The sequence below is a fragment of the Panonychus citri genome, unplaced genomic scaffold (genome assembly GCF_014898815.1).
Source record: "Panonychus citri isolate SS breed McGregor unplaced genomic scaffold, ASM1489881v1 Contig00109, whole genome shotgun sequence".
Lineage (NCBI taxonomy): Eukaryota > Metazoa > Arthropoda > Arachnida > Trombidiformes > Tetranychidae > Panonychus > Panonychus citri.
The window spans coordinates 128,857-153,434 of NW_026515514.1; the positions used below are offsets into that span (position 1 = coordinate 128,857).

The 24,578-nt window shown below is 32.9% G+C and overlaps 5 protein-coding genes and 1 long non-coding RNA gene across 9 annotated transcripts; 2 read left to right on the top strand and 4 right to left on the bottom strand.

The window, feature by feature from the left end:
• The first annotated feature begins 15 nt into the window (after positions 1 to 15).
• On the top strand, positions 16 to 10,702 carry LOC128389647 (5-methyltetrahydropteroyltriglutamate--homocysteine methyltransferase-like). 2 transcript variants are annotated; one of them, XM_053349271.1, is made up of 11 exons: positions 16 to 1,168; positions 1,247 to 1,873; positions 2,231 to 2,516; positions 3,452 to 3,538; positions 3,606 to 3,770; positions 3,845 to 4,044; positions 4,104 to 4,292; positions 4,374 to 5,535; positions 5,614 to 6,237; positions 6,317 to 6,524; positions 6,600 to 7,210. In XM_053349271.1, exons 1-8 carry the CDS (start codon positions 242 to 244, stop codon positions 4,656 to 4,658), a joined length of 2,766 nt encoding a protein of 921 aa, XP_053205246.1. In that variant the 5' UTR covers positions 16 to 241; the 3' UTR covers positions 4,659 to 5,535; positions 5,614 to 6,237; positions 6,317 to 6,524; positions 6,600 to 7,210. The 2 variants fall into 2 exon arrangements, with proteins under 2 accessions (XP_053205246.1, XP_053205247.1); XM_053349272.1 differs by lacking the exons at positions 16 to 1,168; positions 1,247 to 1,873; positions 2,231 to 2,516; ... (2 more) ...; positions 3,845 to 4,044; positions 4,104 to 4,292 and adding exons at positions 8,048 to 8,736; positions 8,817 to 9,480; positions 9,975 to 10,702 and having other exon boundaries at positions 5,274 to 5,535; positions 6,600 to 7,961.
• On the bottom strand, positions 10,686 to 13,333 carry LOC128389657 (uncharacterized). Its single transcript, XR_008325482.1, has 3 exons — positions 13,044 to 13,333; positions 11,567 to 12,744; positions 10,686 to 11,440 (listed from the first exon to the last, which is right to left on the bottom strand). It is a non-coding gene; the product is annotated as an uncharacterized LOC128389657 (long non-coding RNA).
• A 2,385-nt stretch (positions 13,334 to 15,718) lies between these two features.
• LOC128389637 (uncharacterized) lies at positions 15,719 to 18,304 on the bottom strand. The gene is made up of 2 exons (XM_053349259.1): positions 17,708 to 18,304; positions 15,719 to 17,630 (listed from the first exon to the last, which is right to left on the bottom strand). Exons 1-2 carry the CDS (start codon positions 18,214 to 18,216, stop codon positions 16,382 to 16,384), a joined length of 1,758 nt encoding a protein of 585 aa, XP_053205234.1. The 5' UTR covers positions 18,217 to 18,304; the 3' UTR covers positions 15,719 to 16,381.
• Positions 18,305 to 18,426: 122 nt separating this feature from the next.
• Positions 18,427 to 19,709, bottom strand: LOC128389642 (enolase-phosphatase E1-like). 3 transcript variants are annotated; one of them, XM_053349263.1, is made up of 5 exons: positions 19,571 to 19,709; positions 19,132 to 19,468; positions 18,928 to 19,063; positions 18,721 to 18,844; positions 18,428 to 18,646 (listed from the first exon to the last, which is right to left on the bottom strand). In XM_053349263.1, the coding sequence occupies exons 1-5, from the start codon at positions 19,659 to 19,661 to the stop codon at positions 18,516 to 18,518; spliced, it is 819 nt and encodes a 272-aa protein (XP_053205238.1). In that variant the 5' UTR covers positions 19,662 to 19,709; the 3' UTR covers positions 18,428 to 18,515. The 3 variants fall into 3 exon arrangements, with proteins under 3 accessions (XP_053205240.1, XP_053205238.1, XP_053205241.1); XM_053349266.1 differs by having other exon boundaries at positions 18,510 to 18,646; positions 18,923 to 19,063; XM_053349265.1 differs by having other exon boundaries at positions 18,427 to 18,646; positions 19,132 to 19,671.
• Positions 19,710 to 19,815: 106 nt separating this feature from the next.
• LOC128389641 (1-acyl-sn-glycerol-3-phosphate acyltransferase delta-like) lies at positions 19,816 to 21,745 on the bottom strand. The gene is made up of 5 exons (XM_053349262.1): positions 21,242 to 21,745; positions 20,669 to 20,984; positions 20,395 to 20,579; positions 20,120 to 20,318; positions 19,816 to 20,040 (listed from the first exon to the last, which is right to left on the bottom strand). The coding sequence occupies exons 1-5, from the start codon at positions 21,593 to 21,595 to the stop codon at positions 19,943 to 19,945; spliced, it is 1,152 nt and encodes a 383-aa protein (XP_053205237.1). The 5' UTR covers positions 21,596 to 21,745; the 3' UTR covers positions 19,816 to 19,942.
• Positions 21,746 to 22,362: 617 nt separating this feature from the next.
• Positions 22,363 to 24,503, top strand: LOC128389638 (angiopoietin-2-like). Its single transcript, XM_053349260.1, has one exon. The coding sequence runs from the start codon at positions 22,678 to 22,680 to the stop codon at positions 24,373 to 24,375; it is 1,698 nt and encodes a 565-aa protein (XP_053205235.1). The 5' UTR covers positions 22,363 to 22,677; the 3' UTR covers positions 24,376 to 24,503.
• The last annotated feature ends 75 nt before the right edge of the window (positions 24,504 to 24,578 follow it).

The following is a 24,578-nucleotide window of genomic DNA, read 5'->3' on the forward strand; positions in this document are numbered from 1 at the left end:
AAGCTGTTCAACTTTATCAACGGAACAACTTTTCAGGTAAATTTCCTGAATCAGATCAGTTTCACTCATCATCATCTTTTCATCATCAATTGAATAACAAGTTTCATTAACTTACCAAACAACTTGAATACTATTTTGTTTATCAAAACATTCATTTCATTGAATCTCATCTAACCGTTAACATTGAATTTACAATTAAATGAGTAAAAAATAGTGTGTGAATATTTAACCGATAAAATCAATGAGTATCAATAATCAATTTAGATCAGTTAAATTGTTGCCGAATAATAAAATCAATGGATCAGAATCAGTGTTTCCCAATCACCACCATCATGGACAATCAAATAGCAATACGATTCCAAGTGAATCAAATCGTAACAATAATACTCATGCTTCTTGTGATGTGACAATGAACGGATTTAATTCAGTGATTAGTGTTAAAGATAAAATTGTTATGATGAACAAATTGAAGACTCACATGAGTGTTTCTTACAACGATCGACCCTCGGCTCAGGTCACCTGCAATCGACTTGTGAATAATAATAATAACATTGAGAATTCGAATGGTTATAAAAACGATTGTTCGACAACATTTTACTCTACAAATAACGACGAGTTGTTACCGATTATTAATAGTGAACCATTAGCACCGAACGATAGTAAACGAAGTACAGTTTTGATAGGACCGAATGTAAATTTCAATCAATCGTCCACTAGATTAATTGGTTCGAGCGATCAGACGATAGTTCAAAAGGAAGCTAATAGTTCACTTTGTGTTCGTCGAATTATGATTTTACATGATAATCTACAGTTCGATGAGGCCAATAAGTTCATCGATAAACTGTCACAATTAACCTTTAGCAAAGTGATTAAAGAGCTTCCGATTGGATCTTTAATTGCTACGTTTCCAGGATCAGTTAAACTGTTGGAAATCATTTATACGAGATTTAATTGTCTTGATGATCAATTGAAATCGGAAATTTGTTTCAATGAGGTTTTACAACCTGATAGATTAGTGATTAATTTAGTTAAACTTTTCGCACTTCAAAAGCCAATACAACCGAATGGCAAAGGTTCAAATGGATTCCACAAGAACGCACTTCCTTTGATTCGAGAAAAATTTGATTCAGATCACCCGGTGATCATCGCCTCGAAAAATATACTCAAGGTAAGAAACGATTAGTATTTCTATGGTGATGGATTAAAGATTTACTAAATTTCTGACAATTTCTTCCCTCTGATTTAGATTATATTGATCTACAAGCCGTTCATCCGCAAGGAAATGTCCAATCGTAAGGCCTCATTGGACGAAGCACTTCAAGGATTAAGTAATCATGGTTTAGTTGGTGCTGTTGATCAATCGTTGACCAGTTTACATGAGGCTTTGCGTCTCGAAATTTCATCTGTAATCGATAATTATAAGGATATTTTGCTTCGATTGGAAAACTTGAAAGAATCGACAAACAATTCAAAACGAACAGCAATTTTGAGGTCAATTTCTCGAGCGACCTCGCGATCATCAACAGCTCGATTAAATTCAATGAACAATTCAAATGAGTTATCGGTTAATAACAATAATAAGAACCAATTGAACAAAAAATCGAACCTTAAGTTGGAAGAGTTACAAGATCGACTTATATCGAATCAAGTTATTCTAAATGCAGTTGAACCAATTACGATCTGTAATCAACCTCTTCAAGAATTAATACTGACCCTTCAACAACGAATCAACTACGATAAACAAGTTCTTTCACAATTTAATCAACTTCGAAAGGAGTTTAATGCCAAACGACCTCGAACCTCAGGATCAGCGAGTGATTCAGTTTCATCCATTTTCCCCGTTCTCAGTATATTTGCTTTCGGATATAATCAGGTAAGTTTCTGATTCTGATTCTCGAAGATGATCAATTATCTCATCTCATCTCATCATGAAAACTTAAAGTCAATTGTTTCGATTAATTATTTTTGGTAGCACAACAATTAGTGTATTAATTACTTTTTCGTAATTACCTTTAGGGGCAAAGGATAATGAGATAATCATTTAGTAATTGCACAATTAATAGTTATTGAAAAGATGAGGTAAAAGTATTAATATAATTTAAATTAGTGAAACATAATTACAACTTAATTCTGTTATTATCAAAGTGAGATATTCAATTAACTGTTGATCATTAAGTTTGATAGTTTATTTTAATCATTTCTTCATTTCTAATTTTCATCCCTAATCAAGGTTCTCAATTTAATTAATGAGATTTCAACATTAGATGAAGCAAATCAATCAGATGATGAGAATGAGAAATTGCCGATAAAAGTTGACCCAACAATAGCCAAAGATGAGATCAATACAAAGGTCAAGCAAAATGGTGGACACAAAGGTGATGATGAGGTGAAAAAGGTTCATCATCATGATGAGAACTGTGAAAATAATTCGAGTCTCGAATCGACTAGTCCAAATAACGATTTCGAGCTAAATTGTCAAATGCCAAATAAATATAATACAATAATCCATCGTTCAGGTAAGTTAATCAACTAATGATGGAGGGAATTAAATCAAATTAACAATACACTTGGAGATGTTGAGATGTTTCAATCATCATTAATGTGGACTCAGAGGCAAATCAATCAAATGAAATTGTGTAATAATATTAGATTATTTAAAAGTCAATCAACTGATTAGCTGAAATAACAATGAGTTAGTTTATCTACTTGATTAATCTGTATCAAACTGAGAGGATGAAAAGTCAGAATTGCATTTTCAAGTTACTCTTTTGATAATGATGCCCTTAGGGGTTAATATTTGGTTGATTGTATCAGATGAAAACAAGAAGCAGAAAAGGTCAGATTAAAAAGTCTGCATTTTCAAGAGGAGATTGTTAATTATAATCAACTATCAATCAAGTTTAATTGCGATATAGTAGCACTACCGGGTCACGGAATATAATCATCATGAAAGTAGATGTTTTCGATCAGAAAACAATTAAAAATCAGTGAATGAATTATTAACCGTTATTCAGGTGAACTATTGATTCCAATGAATTAGTTTCAATTTTGAGTTTTCAGGGAAAAATTTATAAACCTTTAGATTGAATTTTCTGTTTCATTAAAACTGAGAAATGATTCGATTATTATTCATTGAATTTTGAACTCGATTTAAATAATACTTTCGATAGCAATCAACCTAATTGATTAAATTCTAACATTAGGTTAACCATCAATCATGATTTCTCAAGTTTATCAACAATATAAACGATTGTGATTAGGGAATATTAGATTAATTCAATTTAGGTGGTTACTAAATTAGTCTTGATTTACTTTGATTATATCTTTTGACTGATGAAATTGTTTCAATTAAGTGAACTTATTTCAAGATTTTATTTCAATTTAATTGTTATCAGTTTCGTGATTAGATTATATCAAAAGATACGACTAATTATCTTCTCTTTTCGTAAAGATTATCATAAAAATCGTAAAATGATTCCAAGTTTATTAAAGGAATTGAAAAACGACCATTTAATTACCGCTAATCAATTAACTGATGGTGAGTATTTGCTGATAGTTAATGTTGATTGAATGTTAATCAGTTGATTTTATTTTGCATCTTTCAGGAATCAAGGTAAATGGAAACGATTCAAATTGTTTGGTTAAAGTTAATCAATCTACTTATTCATCTGATGATACAATTAAATCATTGAAAGATGAACTGAATCGAGCAAATAAAGTTATTAATGAGATGAAGGAGCGAGAACAACAATTAAAAGATAGATTATCAGGTGAGAGGAAATTCGATTGATGAAGAAATTCAGAAATTAAATTAGAGTTAATTGTTTACAATTTAATTCCATAGATCAAGCTCAGAAAATGCTATCCAAGGGATGGAAATTGGAAAATCTTTGTTTTAACGAAACTCGACCAACGGCCTTAATCCGTCGATACGGTAACTTGTACGCTCAGTCGAGAGTCGATACACTCGATGCATTAGATGACCTGAAGACCCTTAAAAATGCTGATGATTTGAAGGCTAAATTGTTATTCTCGTTGGTCGTGGTAAGTTTGACGATTACCGATCATCATCATGGTCTAATTCAATTCTGAATTTTGTTTAGCTTTCGTTTTGTTCAGTTGAACAAAGTGTCACCAGAATCAGGCAGCAAATACGAAAAGTGTTGAAAATTCCCGCTGATTTAACAATTAAAAGTCAACCTGTGAGAGAAGCGATCGATGAGGTCGATGTCGCAATTACATCTTACCTGAGATTATCTATTGATACATTTGATCCAAGAAATAATGTCGAGGTAATTGATAACACGATAGAGTTAATTGTTTGGTAAATAAAATCTCATTTATTTTTTTCGATTTATTTTTTGAACAATTAGGAAGTTCTGAGTCAAATTTGTGCCACACTCTATGATTATCCATGTTTACGAAGCTGCGATGGTTTATTGATGTACATAAAGGATTGTGTCACTCTCGCTTGGGCACTAACCGTTCAAAAAACACCGTTTACAATTGAATATGGATGTCGGACTTTTGATGATCGATTGCACATTCGTTTCCATACTTCAGATCAATCGTCGAATCACATTAAGAGTTATCTTTGGCCATCGCTATTAGAAGCTTCGAATGGACCTTGTGTACACAAAGGAGTTGTTATCACTTAGAGAAAGTGAATCAATTTAACGCTAATTGTTTCAAACATTCCGATTCAATCAACTTTCAAATAAATTTTTCTACAAACTTTACATATAACAATCACCAGTTCGAACTCTGTCCCAATGATAGATCAAAATAAACTTGGAAAATAAGAGAAATTGCTAAACGAGAGTATATACTTAAATTATCGAGAACTTTTACTGGTCAAATCAAAAAATAAATCTAATTTATTGGTAATTTAATTTCTGAGCGACATTTCTAATCATTTTTTAGAAAGAAAAGTAATTCAAGTTTGGCGCTTTTCGATTTCAACCAATGGGAATCGTAGATATTCAAGTTGTTCAATTTGAAGATTTTGTTTGTTTTGCTATCAGATCAATTCTTATTGTAATACAATAATGGTAAGACTCAAGATATGTCCGTCAGCTCGATATTTTCAATTTTCAGCTCATTTTTTTCTCGGCTTAAAGTTCGGTTTGATTGCCTCAGGCCCTCCGAGCCTTTCTTCGGTCTTATGTAGCTTGAGTCTTACCCAATTTTTCTGTTCGAAGAAAAAATATCGATGTATCGATTTTTTCGTAAACAATCGATTAGATTTTTGTTTATTTTTCTTCAGTTGGAATTTTTTTTTGTCTCCTCGTGTGAGTTTTTCTATTGTTTTTTCATTAGTTTTTTTTGGTTATTCTTTTCTTTTTATTATGGAATCGTGTGTAGAAAAGGAGCAAGCTAAACTTCCCCAGGAAATTTCTTTAATCTCTTTAATTCAATCTCGATATTCTGAGATAAAACAAATTATCAATGAGTTTAAAACGACTTCTCCAAAATTGGCTTCTCAAAAGGATGTACCCATTTCTATTTTCCTTATTACAAATCTATAATCATTCGGTATGTATTCGTGAAATTTTGATCCATTGAAATTTTCTCATCTTTTGAATTTACTTTCGTTTCTTTCTTTGTTTACAGAATTGACGATATTGATCTGGTCTCTAAGAAATTGGATCAATTCACAAAGTCCAATTTTGATTCATTCTTTTCCGGCCCTGTTGCCTTAGGATTCACCTCGAAATGGGTACAATTTTTCAAAGATTCCGATTCTCAGAGTCAAATCATGGGACCAGGATATCTAATTTTCGATAAGAAAAATAACATCCTCATCATTTGGTGTCACACTTTGATTCACAGCGAGATATCGAATAAGTTATTTTTCATTTGCGGTGGTAAAGTTTCTGACGGTGAAAAGATTTACCAACTTTTCAGTTTGATTGGATCTGAGAGTTTACATCATTTGAAAAAAACTCTTGGTGATTGTGGATCATTTTTACCCGATAACTTTCAGGATGGAAACATTTTAACAATCGAAGGTGACAAAATTCTCAATGAACCGATCGGAGAAAAATCTTCACAGCCTCACAGAAGAATAGAAATTAGTCAAGATAACAATGAAAATTTAACTTCTTTAATCATTCATATGGTCAAAATGAATAATAGAGAATTGATCTTTCTATCAATACCATATCCAAAAGCCAAAGACTTTTAGTATAAATTAGTTAGGAATCGGACTCATCTAGTTGGTTATCCTTAGTTTTGGTTAGTATAATAATCATGTAATTAACTTGCAAATTGTGAACATTTCTAATTCTAATTCTAATTTTTCATTTTCTTTTAGGCTTCATTATATTTCTATTACTGATAAGATCAACCAAAGCACATCTTTATGTGATCATCCTGTGGGAAAACAAATCAAGCACCAAATAAAAAAGTCCATTAAAAAAAGCGAAACGCTTTAAATGGACTTGCGAATGGAGTAAATATCGAGAAATATAAATTTTAATTTGTCCAATATTATGTATTCATATCATAACAAAAAGCAAAAGGTTTGTCATCAATTATCTTACTCTCTCCATCTTGATCATCATTTAAATTGATTTTTTCTTATTTCATTTATCTAGAACGATTTGATCAATTACTTCAATGAACATGGTGATTTTCTAATTGGTCTCAAGTGGTCACTATTGCACTGATTTTAGATTAATCGTCAGTTCGTATTAAAATTGCTCTTGGAAATGTTTAATTAGTTGGTCATTGACACTCAGAGGAGAAACTAGAAAGTGAACAGAAAATCTTGCAATGATTCTCATTTATCGTCAACAAAACTCGTTAAGACAATTAAATCAACTGTCAGTTGTTATCATCTTTTCATCAGCAGCATTTGATTAGTACATTTTTGCACTTCAATGCTGTCATCTAATCGGATAAAATTAGTAACAATGTTTCATTGTAATAGTAAAAACAACAACTTTTCACTCGTGGAGCATCTGTTTACAATTAGATGCGGAATTAATCAATTAATTGAATTCGTCTGCAAAAACTAACCACGGTTACAATTGAATCTTTTCACGTGCAATCAAAAGTTAAACCACAAAAAAATGACTGATTAACCAAATCTTTTCCAATAAGAACTCTTGTCTAACCGGAATGGCAGCATCATCAATGTCAATTCTGTATTATATAATTTTAATCAACTGATTGCTAATCATTTAAAAGCAGAAACTCCCACTCATTTGTGGTTACCAATTCGTTAATTAACTACAACCTACTTGCGGGGCATTTTAATCCAATTAGTCCGAAAAAGGCGATTGTGAAATTTATTAGAAAATGAGAGATAAATTTTCTTATATTCTTTGGGTTGGGAACATCGAATTAACATTTAGATTAGAACCATGTCATTATCGCAGCATAGAAGGCGGATTATAAGTGGTCTGATCTTCTATTTATAATCTATTGGTTATCAAGTAAAAGGCCGTCGGGCAGTAACCAAGGGAGAGAGAGTGAGAGAGAGAGAGGAAGATAAGAGAGCAGAGAAAAAGGTTCTAATGTTGCTCTCTGAAACCATTTTCCATCAATCTCCTCAACCTTTCACTTTGTTTTCTCTCTTCTTTGTGTTGATTGTTTTTCTTTTTCAATTGTTTCAATTTCCTCATTCAAATTGTTCTCTGTGATTATGGCTAAATTGTTGATCAGTAATTTAGGTTATCCTAGAATTGGATTTAGTCGACAATGGAAAAAGTGTTTGGAGTCTTTTTGGTCCGGTTCTTTGGGTCAAGAACAATTTCTCACCGAGATGAAGAATCTTCGCTTGGCCATTTTACAGAATCAAAAAGATTTAGGTGTTGATTTGATTCCCGTTAATGATTTCACCTTTTATGATCAAGTTCTCGACATGGCGACAATGTTCAATATTGTTCCGAAAAGATATAAACATGATCCATCGGGACCTGTTGATTTATCTACTTACTTTGCTATGGCTCGAGGTGAATTTCAACTTGACAAGTTTTCTCTTCAACAATCAAATCTAATTCAATTTCTTTTCATGATAATCTTTGTTTACTTTCATTAGGAACTCAGGAAAGTATCGCTTGTGAAATGACAAAATGGTTCAACACCAATTATCACTACATTGTGCCCGAATATGAGTCTGGTGTCCAGCTAAGGTTGACCCAAAATCGGCCTCTTGAAGCTTTTGTTGAGGCCAAAGAGCAGCTCAATATAATTGGAAAACCGGTCATCATTGGTCCATTTTCTTTCGCTAAATTTACCAAAGGTGAATACGGAACGATATCGAACTATGTCCATCAACTTGTGCCACTTTATGTCGAAATGTTAAAAGGACTCGAGAAAGAGCTTTGTGAATGGGTTCAAATGGATGAACCTTTTCTCGTTGTTGGAATAACTTCCGAGGAGATGAAATTAGTTGAATTGGTTTACCAAGAATTGAAAGTTTCAGTTCCTAATTTGAAGATCATGTTGCAAACTTATTTCGACTCTTTGGAAAATTATGAAGAGATAATCAAATTACCTGTTGCTGGAATTGGTTTAGATTTTGTTCATGGTTATGAGAATAATCTTAAGAATCTTGAAAAAATCAACTTACCCGATGAGAAGGTTCTTGGTGTTGGACTGATTAATGGTCGTAATATTTGGCGATGTGATCTCATGGAAAAATATAAATTCCTACAAAAAATATTACAACTCAGACCAGCGGATAAGATTTGGATTCAACCTTCTTGTTCATTGCAATTCACTCCCGTGAGTTTTTACTTATCCCTCTCTCTTTGAGGTCCATCAATTTGACCTTCTCTGGTTATGTGTTTCTTTCATTTTCTTAGGTTTCGGCAAAAGGAGAGACCAAACTTGCCCCATTCCTCCGAAACGCCATCGCTTATAGTGACGAGAAATTGACTGAACTTAAACATTTAGCTGTAGCTTTTAACGAAGGTGCTGATCATGTCTCGGCGGCTTTCAATGAATCGACAAACGCGTTGAAGGATCTTGAAAGTGAACGTCAAAAGATCAAAGTGAATGTTGACTTGGAAAACTTGACTGCGATTGGAATCGAGAGAAGTCATTCTTTCGAATCGCGATTCGATCAACAGGCAGCTAATCTCTTGTTACCTCGTCTTCCAACAACTACTATTGGAAGTTTTCCCCAAACAACTGAGGTTCGTTCAGCTCGAAACAAATGGAAAAAAGGAACTCTCTCCAATGAAGACTATGAGAAATTCATCTGTCAACAAATCGAGAAATGGATCAGAATTCAAGAAGAAATTGGAATCGATGTATTAGTTCACGGAGAATTCGAAAGAACTGATATGGTCGAATATTTCGGCGAGAAACTTGTTGGATTCGCTTTTACTTCCAACGGTTGGGTCCAATCTTACGGATCTCGTTGTGTTAAACCTCCGATCATCTATGGCGATGTGAGTTTCAAGGAGCCAATGACAGTGAAGGAAACAGTTTATGCTCAGTCATTAACCAAAAAACCAGTAAAAGGTAAGTCTAAATTCAATTCTAATTTCAAGTTCTCATAACAATTTAACTTGATCATTCATTGAACTTTACCATTAGATTCATTCTCGTTCTTCTAGTCAAACGGGTAGACCATAGAGGTCACCACTTAACCTCATTTTCTTTCGAGAAAAAAATTCCATTAAAAACCGTTAGATGGAACCACTTGTACTACGAATCTCGTTGAGATTAATTTTAGATTTTAATTGTAATTATTGTCATAGAAAATGAACAATTGCTTCCCTAACTGATTCGATACCGATAACAATTCAACCAATAACATTTCCACTTGATTAATTGAGTGGTTAGAGTTTTACCATTAGATTGATAGTTTTGTTTTCTACTGAAAATACAAAAAATTGACGATTTCGAATCGATCATTTTTAAGTTTCAAATTGAAGCCAATTTCCCGTTAAGAAAATATAATTAGATGATCTATCGAAGTTAAATATTTTACTTTGGACTATTTTCTTTATCAGGTATGATAACTGGTCCAGTTACTATTCTCAATTGGTCATTTGTCCGAGACGATATTCCTCGATCTAATGTATCTTATCAGATCGCATTAGCATTGAGAGATGAGGTTCTCGCTCTTGAAGCCGCTGGAATTAAATTGGTTCAAGTTGATGAACCAGCAGTTCGAGAGGGATTACCGCTTAAGAAAAGCGATTGGTCTGATTACCTTGATTGGGCTGTGAAATCTTTCCGTTTGGCTACTTGCAAAGTGAAGCCAGAAACTCAAATTCACACTCATATGTGTTACTGTGAATTCCAAGACATTATCCAGAGTATTCTTGACCTTGACGCTGATGTTATTTCCATTGAAACATCTCGAAGTCATGGAGAAATGATTGCAGTTTTCGAAAAGTTCAGATACTCTAAAGGAATCGGTTTAGGTGTTTACGATATTCACAGTCCTCGAATACCCTCGAAGGAAGAGATGTCCGATATTCTAAATCGAGGATTAAAAGTTGTCGATCCTAAACTTTTCTGGGTTAATCCGGATTGTGGATTAAAGACTCGAAATGAAGGTGAAACTGTAGCAGCTTTGAAAAATATGGTCGAAGCAGCAAAAGAAGTCAGAACTCGATTGACCTAACGAGTTATAATTAGATGATAATCATTAAAAAAAACAATCAAATCAATCTCCAAATTGTAACTGATGAGATGAAAATAAAGTTCAATAAAATTCAGATGAAAAAATTTCCATTTTCTTGAATCAGTTAATTGTCATGAATGAAACATTAACTGTAAATTTATAGTTATGGAAATGTTAATCATTTAAATGAGTTCGAGAGAGATATCGACTCGCCCATTGGTCCAAAAATCGCTGACCTCTCACTGGTCTTTTGTGGCCTTTAAACTGAATAAAAGGTAAGCCGTGACCTTAAACGATGATAAAATAGCCAATAAAAAGCGTTGTGGTCACTTATTGGTCATCGTGGCTTTTGATTGGTTGAGACGAGCTACCAGTTAGCAAGAAAACTTGACCAATCGCTTTAAAAAGTGACCAATACATCCAACCGAAGCGCATCTATAAGATTAGAGAGAAATAGCTTGGAGCGATAATAGAAGATGAAAAAGGTCAACAAGAAAAAAAATATCGAATCGAATTAAATTTATAAAAATAACTAGGACACCGAATGAGGAATAAAAAGAAATACTATTGACTGGAAATAGACAAACCGACAGTTTGATGGAGACAAATGATCGTATTTAAGGGAAAGAGAAAAAAAAGATGGTAAAGGTGCTCGAAGTTTTCGTTTTTAGGTCATTCGGATAAAAAAGACTTGAGATCGATATTTAAACAACAAGGAAAAGATGGAAAAGAGTATCGAAAGGCTGAGCCAATGGAGAGAAACGGCAGAAAAAAAGATGATCGACAAAATCGATATCGACAAAAGTAGTAGTCAATTCGCATGGACCATATTGGAAAGAATGTGATCTGCGAATTCGAGTGACAAACAGATGGTTCGATGTATTAATAGCAGTTAGAAAATTTAATGAAGTGAATCAACCATCAAATTTGAAAAGATCTTATAGATCGAGGAAGAGAGAAAGAAGCTCTCACCTTGTTCATCTTCCTCTTTAAGATAAACTATAAAAGATCATTTTCCTCGACTCGAATCGCTGCCTCACCTCAAACCCGCGAGGCTCTTTAGCATAACTTTTCGCAATCACTTTTCTCCTTCCTCTCTTTCTCTCTCTCTTTCGCTCTCTTCCTCTTCCTCCTCTTTTTCTTCTCATCTTCCCCTTTTTTTTCTTATTTTCTTTTCTATACTTTTTTTCAAGTTATCAAATTTTTAGAAGATAAACAGTTGGAAGGCCATTTTACTCTTCATTTCTTTTTCCTCGTTATTTATTTAACAGCAAAAGAATAAGGGGTATTTGGGTGCTCCTCATTTCCAGCGATGGAGATGATGTGTGTTTGTAGCTCATTTCCATTTCCTTAATCTCTTTCTCTCCCTTGCATCTGGGGTAATAGTGTATTTGTGTGTATGTAGAATGAAATATCTTGGAGAAGTAAAAAAAAGTCCGAATAAATCAAGAGAAAGGAGAAGAAAAAAAAATAATAATAATAATACTGAGAAAAATATGATAGAGCGAAACTCATCTTTGTAAATTATCCAGATCCAGGATATGAATTAACGATGTGAGAATTGTGGACATGATGATGAGAGACACATGAAGATTGTAAAGAGACTCGAAGGAAGCTAGCAAGTTGTATAGTTAAGGGCCTCCGATTGGGGTTAATTAATCATCAACAATACAACCTACTACCTCTGATCGAATCTCAATAATGAGTAGTTGTAACAATATAAATGAAAGAGCGTCTTGGTTTTGTATATGTAATCGATTTGTTGTCACGATTTCATGATAACATGAAACAAATTAATCCTTTCGTTTCTTTCGTATCTGCTTAAGGCGTAAATAAATATTCAACTGAATGAGGAAAAGGATTATTCCAAATAATCATCGAAATCTCATCGTCATCTTTGATCTTTAGCCAAGAGAAAGAAAGGAAGAAGAAGAAAAGAAAAGAAATTGATGAGGAAGTGAAAAAAATGATTAGTTAAAACACACAACCACACAAGTGAAAGGCGTAATTAGAGAGAGAGAGAGAAAAGTAAGTAAATAAAACTACAAATTTCACAACAATCAATGGAATCCAATGCTTGATGGTTAATATCCTTGAGATGATCAACACTTTCAAATGGGATGATGATGATGATGAAGAACGAACTTTATCTTTAATGAGGTCACATGGAAAAAGAAAAGAAAAATTCATAGCAAGGTTAGTTCATTGGACACATGGATTAATCGTTCAATTGGAAGGGGTAATTAACCGAGAGATAGAGATTAACAGGGTAGGACAAATGGGATAGAGAAAAAAAGAAGAGAGAAAATAAGAGGAAAAAGGGGGAAAAAGACACAGAGAAAATATATAAGAGGGGCTAAAGGAAAATGAATGCTGATATAATAAAGAAACGAAAGGGGTGTAAGAGAGAGAGAGAGAGAGAGAAAGAAAGAGAATCCAAATGACTTACCTGGTGATTGTTCAATTGTTGGTCGACTGTAGTTTGTTGGGGACGATTAGCGAACAAGTAAATTGTTGTTTCAATGAACAGTTTGGTTTAATTGGAAAGCATTGAGAGAGACACTGAGAGAGTTAGTTGGTTGGGGATAAGAGGAACACAAGGTTCAGGCAGGAATCAGAAAAGGAGGCAACGGATGATATGGAAAAAGAGATAAAGAAGAAAAAAAAAGTAACTAAAATGCGTAAAATGAGTGAGAGACAGACAAATGAGAAAGAATATTAGACAGAGTAGAAGACAGAAAGATGAAGAAAGAATCAAGGAGACGGAAAGATAGAGTAACTAATGTGTGAGAGAAAAGGGTTGAGAGAGAAAGAAAGAGAATCCAAATGACTTACCTGGTGATTGTTCAATTGTTGGTCGACTGTAGTTTGTTGGGGACGATTAGCGAACAAGTAAATTGTTGTTTCAATGAACAGTTTGGTTTAATTGGAAAGCATTGAGAGAGACACTGAGAGAGTTAGTTGGTTGGGGATAAGAGGAACACAAGGTTCAGGCAGGAATCAGAAAAGGAGGCAACGGATGATATGGAAAAAGAGATAAAGAAGAAAAAAAAAGTAACTAAAATGCGTAAAATGAGTGAGAGACAGACAAATGAGAAAGAATATTAGACAGAGTAGAAGACAGAAAGATGAAGAAAGAATCAAGGGAGACGGAAAGATAGAGAGTAACTAATGTGTGAGAGAAAAAGGGTTGAGAGAGAAAGAGAAAGAGAGAAGATGAAGAGAGTTGATTGTCGAGGGGAAAGAGGGTAAAGGAGTGGTGGTAGTAACTGTTGCTATTGATTCTTGTTGTTGTGGAATGATGAAGATTCAGTTAACACCAACCTGGACCCGTAGAAACAAACTTGCAATGAATGATAACTCTTTAAACACAAATTCGGATCTACGGGTGAAGGTTAATGAACTTTTCTCTTAAATACCAAAGATAAACCAGAAAATCTTGTTACTTGTTTTTTACTCTTTTCTTTTCTTTTCTTTTTTCTTCTTCTTCTTCTTCCTAATCATTTCCATTTAAATGGCACCAATAAACACGTTCAACAAGTCCATTCAACCCTATCTCCTCTTGTTCCTTTTCTTCATCTTCATCTTCATCTTCTTCTTCATCATCTCTTACCTTTGATTCGTTTGACGAACTTTCTCACCGATAGATGGCAACTCTTTTTCTCTTTCTTTTTTTCTACCAACCCTTTAACTATTTTATTCACCTTTATTTCCGCATTCTAATCATTTCCTTTTAATCAACATATTGTTTACTCTCAAAGAGTAATAGTAGATCAATTTTCATTCATTTTTCTTTTCACATTCAATCAATTGAGTTGACCCATCAGAGTAAACAAATTAATTTACTCATTTTCTACCAAAATGACTCACCAATCATTCACAAAACATTTTTTATTGTATTTTAATTATCTTTCATATCTGATTAATGAATCACTTTTTTTTTGTTTCTTTCTTCAATCAAACTTGACCTTTATGATTTTTATATTTACCTTTAAATTTAAACTCTTTTTTTTTCATTAAGAAAAAAAAAGTGTCTAGGTCATGATGATTAGTTAATGAATTTGATTTGTAAACAATTTGAATGAATATATTTTTCTGTTGAAAAACAATACGTGAGAATATCAATTGAGTGAGAGAAAGAGAAAGAGTGAGAGAGAGGAAAAAGAAAAGAATAAAAAAAAGTGAAAGTGAATTGAGGATAATTATTAATCGTCTGAAGGTAACGAGGTCACCAGACAGAGAGACCTATTTTTCGTGACTGTCTGGGTCAATTCTTCCCCAATTCGAATCACTTTTACCCCTTTTACTCTCTTTCTTTTTTCTTTTGTTTCTCACTCTCACTGTTTCTCCCTTTATTTCATTCTCATTCTCATTCTCTCTCTCTATCTCTCTTCCTCCCTCTCTTTCTCTTTCTTTTTCTCTTTCTCTCTCTCAATTTCATCTTCTCTTTCCTTTCTGTCTTTTTTATTTCTCTTGCTCTCACTCACTACAAGTATAGAAAGATAAAGGGGTAAAAGTGATTCGAATTGGGGAAGAATTGACCCAGACAGTCACGAAAAATAGGTCTCTCTGTCTGGTGACCTCGTTACCTTCAGACGATTAATAATTATCCTCAATTCACTTTCACTACGAAAATTTGTCAATAATAATTCACCTCTTTCATTTTCTCTAATTCTTTCAACATTTTCATCAACGTTAATTGAGTAATTATTACGCATCGAGATTCTAGTAAATGTTGTAAATGTTATTCTTTCAAGAGGTAACTTCTTATAGGTAGATTCAGATTCTCAATAAGATAATAAAACAACAATTTCTATGTGAGTATATATATATAGAGAGAGAGAGATTAGTAATATAAGAATGTAATGTAATTAAATGACTTCATTTGAATTTTCAAAAAGAAAACAAAATCAATCAGAATAATTGGTGATAAACATTTTGGAAGAATTTGTTTTTTCTCAATGGAAATGGGTTAATATTAATATTCTATTATTATCATTACCTATTGATTTACTTTTGGGTGTTGAACTGGTTGATATTATTGATGAGATGAAATTGAAGAATCACTTTCAATATCATTTTCTTTTTGTTTAGTTGAATGGGATGAAGATGAAACTAGAAGGGTCAAAGGGTAAAAAGAGTTTACTGAGAGAGAGAGACAGAGAGATATTGTTTTTGTTGTTGTGATTGTACAAATTGCAAAGTGAATCACAGATAATTAATTAGGAGAAAACGATATTAATTAGAAATTTGAAAAGAATAGTAATAGAAGAAAATTTGTTTTACACAATTGGAAATACGAAGAAAATTACAAATGTAAAATTATTGGAAAATCGTACAAGTTGAATGTGTGGACAGTTGAACATTTGAACTGTTTATAAGGTTGTTCGATTGACTTAGAGACACAGAAAGAAAACTGATCGTTGACTATGTTCATCTTTCTCACTCGAAAAGTAAAATCAGACCTTCTCCAAGTTGAAAACCCGCTTAATTGAAAAGGGGAAGCCTTTGGTTCTCAAACTTTATCATCTCCCCTTCGTATTCATATAACATTGAACTGTTTCTTTTCTTGCGCCATCTACTGGTTCACACCCCTTTCTCTTTTATTGGTTTGCGTCTGACGAGAGACGAGAACAACTGAATGGTGAGGGAGATCAACTTCGAAGTGAGGGAGCTTTGAATGGGAATTGTATTGCATTTGTAGCATTTTATTAGCGAAAACAGAAAGAGAGACAAGAGAGAAGAAAGAGAAGAGAGAGAGAGAAAATATGACGAAAAGAAAAAAGTTTAAAAAAGTTTAAAATTATCGATAATAATCTGGACGAAGCGAAATGTATTCGATTTACTTGACCTGATCAGTGCGATCAACTTGTTTTCGCTATTTAATTTGATTAAATCGTCTAGACTTTGTAATCTTATTGAACCAAAACCTTTTCCAGTTCCAAGATCAAGTGAAAAATATCCAAATTCAACTATTCCAATTACTTGGCGACTTGATTGTTGGACATTTTTTATTGTCGAAATTTTTATACTTTCAACTGGACCATATCCAATCTCGTCTATTTTAATGTCAACCTTTGAACGGCCTAAATATTTTTTCATATCATCTTCTGTTGGAATACAGATAATATCTCCAGTCTCGGGTGTTCCTCGATTAATGCAAATTAGTTCAACGTAGACTAATGAATCTTTCAGGTCAGCATTTGATTTGAGTACATTTTCAATTAGACAATTATCAAATTTGGGATATTTTAGTTTACTTATGATCATCTGATTTCTAAGTAAAAAATAATTCGTTTTGTAGCCCATTATTTGTCTCCAGATTTCACGGCGTGGATTTGATGGAAAATCAAGATCAGGATAACCAATTGATGGATAATTAAGACATCTCATTTCACTGGTCAGTAGTTTGATATCACGAAGTCCACCAACTAGATGAGTCCGATTCTTAACTAATTTATACCAAAAGTCTTTGGCTTTTGGATATGGTGTTGATAGAAAGATCAATTCTCTATTATTCATTTTGACCATATGAATGATTAAAGAAGTTAAATTTTCATTGTTATCTTGACTAATTTCTATTCTTCTGTGAGGCTGTGAAGATTTTTCTCCGATCGGTTCATTGAGAATTTTGTCACCTTCGATTGTTAAAATGTTTCCATCCTGAAAGTTATCGGGTAAAAATGATCCACAATCACCAAGAGTTTTTTTCAAATGATGTAAACTCTCAGATCCAATCAAACTGAAAAGTTGGTAAATCTTTTCATCGTCAGAAACTTTACCACCGCAAATGAAAAATAACTTATTCGATATCTCGCTGTGAATCAAAGTGTGACACCAAATGATGAGGATGTTATTTTTCTTATCGAAAATTAGATATCCTGGTCCCATGATTTGACTCTGAGAATCGGAATCTTTGAAAAATTGTACCCATTTCGAGGTGAATCCTAAGGCAACAGGACCGGAAAAGAATGAATCAAAATTGGACTTTGTGAATTGACCCAATTTCTTAGAGACCAGATCAATATCGTCAATTCTGTAAACAAAGAAAGAAACGAAAGTGAATTCAAAAGTGAGAAAATTTCAATGGATCAAAATTTTACGAATACATACCGAACGATGATACTTTTGTAATAAGGAAAATAGAAATGAATACATCCTTTTTTTGACATTCGATGTAATTTTCGTAGATTTTTGGTTGTATTGTAATTTGGAACAAGTTGATTGAATAAGTTAATCATTTTAAATCTCTTGACGAACCACAAATGTAACAATGAGCGATCACATTTCGCCTCTCTAACAGCATGACTTAGATTCACTTTTTTACCATTTTGATATTTTCTCTTTTGTTTACGTTTTTTCTCTTTCGAATCGGAAGTTAATTCTTTCCCTTTACTCTTCCTTTCCACAATTAACCGAGTCTTTGATGGTAAACGTTTAACATTATGACTTGCAGCTCGTCTTCTCATATGGATGGGAAGCTTTTGAGAAGCCAATTTTGGAGAAGTCGTTTTAAACTCATTGATAATTTGTTTTATCTCAGAATATCGCGATTGAATTAAAGAGATTAAAGAAATTTCCTGGGGAAGTTTAGCTTGCTCCTTTTCTACACACGATTCCATAATAAAAAGAAAAGAATAACCAAAAAAAACTAATGAAAAAACAATAGAAAAACTCACACGAGGAGACAAAAAAAAATTCCAACTGAAGAAAAATAAACAAAAATCTAATCGATTGTTTACGAAAAATCGATACATCGATATTTTTTTTTCTTCGAACAAAAAATTGTATTTGGCGCTTCGAGAACAACCAATCAAATTTGGTTATCAAACTTTACGAAAACAAAAACTTGAAATGATTTATTCAAATTGAATTTTTAATAAGAGAAAAAAGTTTCTCTTCAAATGGTAAATTCCTTTTATTAGTCGATTATAATATCACTGAATGATGAGATTACTCTGAATTCATTTACTTCTGTTTCGGTCAACGGTTTGTTTCCAGGTCTTTTGACCAGCAAAGCCTTACAACCCGCTTGAATTGCCGCTCGAGCCTCTGTTGGTTTTAATTGTTGTTCAAATTAGTTGACAGAATAAATAGAGAATATGAAAATTCAATAAGATTGTTACCTTTAGAATTGTCTGTCAAAAAGAGTATCTGAGATTCAGGATCATCTAACAAAGCAGCGATCTTCTTGAAGCTCCTGTAATCACGTTTAGAACCAAGTAGAACATCAAAATAATCATCAAGCAGCTAATCAACAAGAAAGAAAGAAAAACAAATCAACCATTAGAAATGGATTTAAATAAATCTGATGAACCTTTAATTAACCTTACAGGTAAAAGGTTACCATGTGTCGAACAAGAAAATAATAATTGCTGAACAACAATCATTCCAGTTGAATAGAGATAAAGTTTAATGTTCAATTCCCGTTTCCATTGGTGTAAAGCCGGTGGAACATCATCGAAAACACTATTATTATATTAATTGTGAACAATTAATCGTAACAATTATCAAGGTAAATTAATAAGATCACTTACTGGCCTTTAATATGTTGCTTCTCATAACCATAAACCCAAACGAGAATTTGTAATTGCTTAAGTGCGGCATTGTTTTTTTTCTCGTCCATTTGCCACAAAATGTTGGCGATAATTGACCTTCGAACTTGATCTTCGTCCGCTTCATCGTTATCTAATATTCTCGGGATTTTGGCTCCGTTTTCCTGATCAGTACGAGTTTGATCACGTAATCGATCAACGGTCATCGCTAATTCTGGTTGACCCCAACACTCGTTTAAATATTTTCTCAAATGAGTTCGAATATAAGGAAATAGAACATCGGATACAAATCTTACTGAGGTCGTGGTTCCCTCGATATCTAATATGATAGATTTTGGACGTCGAACTCTTATTAACATTGGTAATATAATAATAATATTAGAATTTCATAACGAGGGAGAAAATGATTAATCGAACTGACCATAAATCATTAAAGCCAATAAATTGTGAGATAATTTAGAATCCAAGTTAACTTTTTCTTTAGTTTTTCTTATAGAGATCCAAGTGAACATTGTTGGTCAACTCGAAGAGACAATTTGGAAGAAATTTAATTTTTAGTTCCTTCTCTTAAACAGCATTAATTGTTTGGTAGTGAAAATTGAAAGAAAATTGTGATCAAATTATTAGTTATCACAATTAGAAGGTGTAAAATTATTAATAGAAAAATTTACGAAAGAAAAATTATATTTTTGTTGTTATGTTATGATATGAATACATAATATTGGACAAATTTAAATTTATATTTCTCGATATTTACTCCATTCGCAAGTCCATTTAAAGCGTTTCACTTTTTTTAATGGACTTTTTTATTTGGTGCTTGATTTGTTTTCCCATAGGATGAACCTTTATGCGCTTTGGTTGATCTTATCAGTAATAGAAATGAAATAAAGCCTAAAGGAAAATGGAAAATTAGAATTAGAGTTAGAAATGTTTACAATTTACAAGTTAATTACATGATTATTATACTAACCAAGACTAAGGATAAGACAAGTTATCGTCAGAAGAATGTAACTTTTAGAGGCGATCAAGTAACACATGAAGTAAATAAGCATAACGATAACAGAGAAGCTCCAGAATAACACTTGAATTAACGGCCAGATCCTTCGTTTCAGTACAACGGAATTGCCAGGAAATTTACCGTGTTCATTGAAGTAATTGGTCAAATCGTCCTGGACGAATGAAACAAGAAAAAGATCAATTTAAATTCGATCAAGGTAAAAGAGGGTAAGATAATCGCTGACAAACCTTTTGCTTATAAATATCCAGCAAAAAATTGCTTATCTGTTGATCGTCTTCCTTTGGTATATCTTTCATAGGCACTCTTTGTATATACATGTAACCACGTAGTGATTGTCTCTTTAAAATATTTGTCAACGTAGCGGGAGGATCTTCTTTACGGAAAGCAACTTGAATATTATAAATGGCTGGAACTAATATAAAGTAAGAGATAAAGGTATAATCGATTATTAAGATTATTGTTTGAGAAGGTAAATTGTTCATTGATCATTTGGTTACTTACGAGAATCTTTCAATTTTTGAATCGTATAGACAAACCCACGGGATCTTGGGTATAGATGATGTTCTAGTATATCTAAACCTTTTTCTTTACAATATTTAACACTGTTCTCATACTTTTCTTTGGTATAACGAGTACCCTCGGCGAATATGAGTAGAGTTATCACATCATCGTATTCCATAAGACGCTGTAAACTTGGTCCAAGTAGTTTGGAATCTTTGTCCCATTTTCTCTCGACAAATATCATCTCAGAGAAAAACCAACTCCATCCGATTACTGGAAGATATTTAATATCTTTTTTGGCAAATCCTTTAGCGCTCTAGGAGATAGAGATGAGGAGGAAAAAAAAGATAAAAATTGTGTGATTATGACGGAAACTAGAAGTGTTTAACTTAAGTCATGATAAGAGATTAGTAATAGAGATGTTGAAATTTCCATTGTAAATATTTTTCTCCAAGAGTTTCCTTCTTAATGGAACCTTTTCAAGGGCGATTTCATTACCAAATTGACTTTTCTCCTCTCTTGTTTTCTATTGGAATCTCATTATCATGAATATTTGGAATGTTTTTACTTTACCCCTAGAATGCCGAATGCATCGGAAAGTATCCAAGAGAAAAGCCAATCAACTTCATATTTATGGTTCATCAGAACAATACTATGTTCAGAGCCGAGAGATTTAGCTGATTCCTCGTCAGCGAAAGTGACTGTTAGTGTACAATCAGCCCAATACTCGGCTAGAGCGACCACTTGAGACCAACTGGAATAGATTAGATAGTAGTTTATTTTACGATAAACATAAGGACTGAAAGGACGAATGGTAATGTAAATTAAAAATTGGAAAATATTCAAAATGAGACCACTGATTATCCAAATGACACCAAACAAAGAGGCGATTATCATATTCAACTCAAAGTATTTGGTAACTTCCATTGTTTATACAAGTATCTGGTACTAATTGGAGTTAATCAGAAGAAGAGTAAACAGTAATCAAAGATCATACCAGGACAGAATAATTAATTAAATTAACACTTGTTCACAGAAATAGTATGTGAGTGTGTATATACAACAAGAATTTGATTTGATAACAACAACACTTAACAAACAAAATCTTCAATTGAATCTCTCCAATTGCCATTGGTTCAAATCGAAAAGCGCCAAATTTGAATCACTTTTTTCTCTAAAAAAAATTATTCCAACTAAATTTAGTTCCAATAGTCAATGTCCTGGTAATCATATTATTATCAAACTCACATGACTCACAAGAGAGTAAGTGAGTGAGTGAGAGAGAAAGAGATAAAGTTCAGTCAACAATTGCAACTAATTGAAAAATAGTTGCAATGCCAATATCAATTAGACTGTTGAAGATTAAACAAATAATCAAACTGTCAACTGAGTTTATCTTTATTCATCTTTCATGATGATTAACATGAGATTCATTCTGATGAAAGATAAACATTTCCTTGGAATAGACTAACATTACCTGGGTCAATCTACTAATTGTTGAAAGAAAATGAACTCGGAAGTATTTTTTTTTGTTTTCTAATATTTTTCTCAATTTCTCTCAATGAGGATAACTTTTTTTTCTAGTTTGTTGGATTGATGATAATGATTATATCAGTTAATTAGACGAAAAATAGTTAATAATAATATGACGTTTTGTCATCTCTTCACTCAACTTCGTTCATTTTTCTCTTCCTTTGGATCTCATTGTCAATGGCAATTAGCCAGTAAAATAAACTCTTAATTCTAGGAACAATTCAGCTAAATTTGGATTATTAAAAGTGACATGAAGACAAGTCAACATCATCTTCATCTTAATTATAATAAACAATTTGATCTCTATGTCGCAAAAGAGTAAGATTGACTCGAACACAAATTCAGGAATAAACTTCAAATCCAATTCATTTGAAAGAAACTTTCTGTTCAGTTAATATTTCTTGAGAAAATTGTGTTAAATTATCATTGATTGTGAAAAGAATCTAAGTAAATATATTAATCTAATAGTTGATAAGATGGAGTTACTATTTAAATTGTTCTTTGTGTTTACCATAATCATCTTGGAATCGATTTACTTGATCGAAGGACAATCAGCAAGTCGTAAGAAAATGATCGAGGAAATGGGACATAGTATGAAAGAATTGGAAACTGCTTTCGCTAAATTGTCAGCGCAATTACAATCAACTGAGACAAATTTCAATCTATTCCAAGATAAAGTGACCGTTATACTGAATACTGTTGAATTGACCAAAGTTAGAACTCGAATGATCGAGGAGAAATTTTCTTCCCTCGAAACTAAATTGATCTCAATTGAAGAGACTGTTAAAACCAATTTACAGCATTTGGTTAACGGTTCGAGCGGTGGTACAGAGTCGATTATCAATGTTCATTCTCATCGGCTTGAAACGGCCGAAAAGGGCTTCGTTAAAATGATGAATGTTCTAACCGATTTATATGGACTGGTCAAGGAAAATCATTCGAAAGACAGAGCCAAATCTGGTGGATATAATGAAAGTCTACAAGATAATATGAGAAAAATAGTTCGAGAGGAAGTGAATATATTGAAACACGAATTGGTTACTGATATGAACATCACCGGATTGAATGGACGATTGGGTGAAGTTTTCTCGATGATTACTAATATTCAAGAAAATTCATTCGAAAATAAGCCAAAGTTTGGTGACGATGTTTCGACGGGAAACCATTTGCAGAACAATCAACAAACAACTGAAGAAATGTGCTCGGATTTTTCTCGATTACGGAATCAATTTTCATTCGCAATTCAAGAGATTCGTGATAATATGACTCTTCTTATTGATTCAATGAAAATAACACCAGGTCAAAAGGGAATCAAGAATCAGCCAAACTCAGGAACAACTTTGATTCCAGTTGCGATCAACTCACAACAGAATCAAGCTGATTCACCACGTGAAGATAAAATGACCTATCGAACCGCTGATTGTCCAATAATAGATCCAAGATCATCTTCTAAACACGATTGCTCACATTCTAGGCCAAGTTTTCCCAAAGATTGTTCTGAAATTATTCAATCAAATTCTTCTTGTCAATCAAAAGTTTACGCTGTTCGAACCGGTTCACCTTTACGAGTTCAAAGGGTCTATTGTGATATGAGTGATAATCGAGGTGGTTGGACGGTAATCATGAGAAGAGGTAAATTCTCAGAGAAAAAGCACCACGTCGATTTCAGGACAAACTGGGAAACATACAAGAGAGGATTCGGTGATATTAGTGATGAATTTTGGATTGGAAATCAAATTATTCATCATTTAACAGCCAAAGAACCGCAAATACTTCAAATTGATTTGAAATCGTTTGCAGATGAATGTATTTCGTTACAATTTAAAAGGTTTGCCATCGCCGATGAATCCAATCGCTACAGATTAATAATCGATGAACCTTTCGGTGAAAATAAAGAAACTGGTGAAATATTTTTATCCTTCAATAACACAGAATTTATCACCAACGACATGATAAAAGATTCATCTAAATTTCTTTGCTCGAACCTGTTGACCGGCGGTTGGTGGGCTAATCAATCGCGATGTCCGTTAGTCTATTTGAATGGATTGTACAAAGAGGTTGATGTTCGTAAAGAGGTCGATACTGGAATAAGATGGATGACCTTTAAGGAAAACGAATCGTTGAAAGAAGTTCAGATGAAAATTCGTCCAGTTAGTTTTCTCAACGAGGTTTAAGATGTTCTTCATTTTTTTTTCGAGATTTAGTTTATTCTAAGATTCTAAAATGTGTAATTTAATTTTCTTCCTTCTTTTCTCTAATCATATTCATTCATCTTTTCAAATAAATCACAATTAGAAATCAATTGCGAATCTGATTCATTCATAGTTCCCGGTTTTAGATTTCAATTTAATTTTGTTTACAATAAAGACTCCGCCCT

Bases quoted from the DNA above. Each gene is read 5' to 3' on its own strand.
- LOC128389641 (XM_053349262.1), bottom strand. From the start codon at position 21,595: ATGGAAGTTACCAAATACTTTGAGTTGAATATGATAATCGCCTCTTTG. The intron at 20,985-21,241 runs GTAAAGTAAAAA...TCTATCTCCTAG, and splicing joins ATGCATTCGGCATTCTAGGG to AGCGCTAAAGGATTTGCCAA. The intron at 20,319-20,394 runs GTTTGTCAGCGA...TCATTCGTCCAG, and splicing joins TGGATATTTATAAGCAAAAG to GACGATTTGACCAATTACTT.
- LOC128389637 (XM_053349259.1), bottom strand. From the start codon at position 18,216: ATGGAATCGTGTGTAGAAAAGGAGCAAGCTAAACTTCCCCAGGAAATT. The intron at 17,631-17,707 runs GTATGTATTCGT...CTTTGTTTACAG, and splicing joins TACAAAAGTATCATCGTTCG to AATTGACGATATTGATCTGG.
- LOC128389642 (XM_053349263.1), bottom strand. From the start codon at position 19,661: ATGTTCACTTGGATCTCTATAAGAAAAACTAAAGAAAAAGTTAACTTG. The intron at 19,064-19,131 runs GTAAGTGATCTT...ATATAATAATAG, and splicing joins AAGCAACATATTAAAGGCCA to TGTTTTCGATGATGTTCCAC. The intron at 18,845-18,927 runs GTAAGGTTAATT...CTTGTTGATTAG, and splicing joins CACATGGTAACCTTTTACCT to CTGCTTGATGATTATTTTGA.
- LOC128389638 (XM_053349260.1), top strand. From the start codon at position 22,678: ATGGAGTTACTATTTAAATTGTTCTTTGTGTTTACCATAATCATCTTG.
- LOC128389647 (XM_053349271.1), top strand. From the start codon at position 242: ATGAGTATCAATAATCAATTTAGATCAGTTAAATTGTTGCCGAATAAT. The intron at 1,169-1,246 runs GTAAGAAACGAT...CCTCTGATTTAG, and splicing joins CCTCGAAAAATATACTCAAG to ATTATATTGATCTACAAGCC. The intron at 2,517-3,451 runs GTAAGTTAATCA...CTTTTCGTAAAG, and splicing joins TACAATAATCCATCGTTCAG to ATTATCATAAAAATCGTAAA.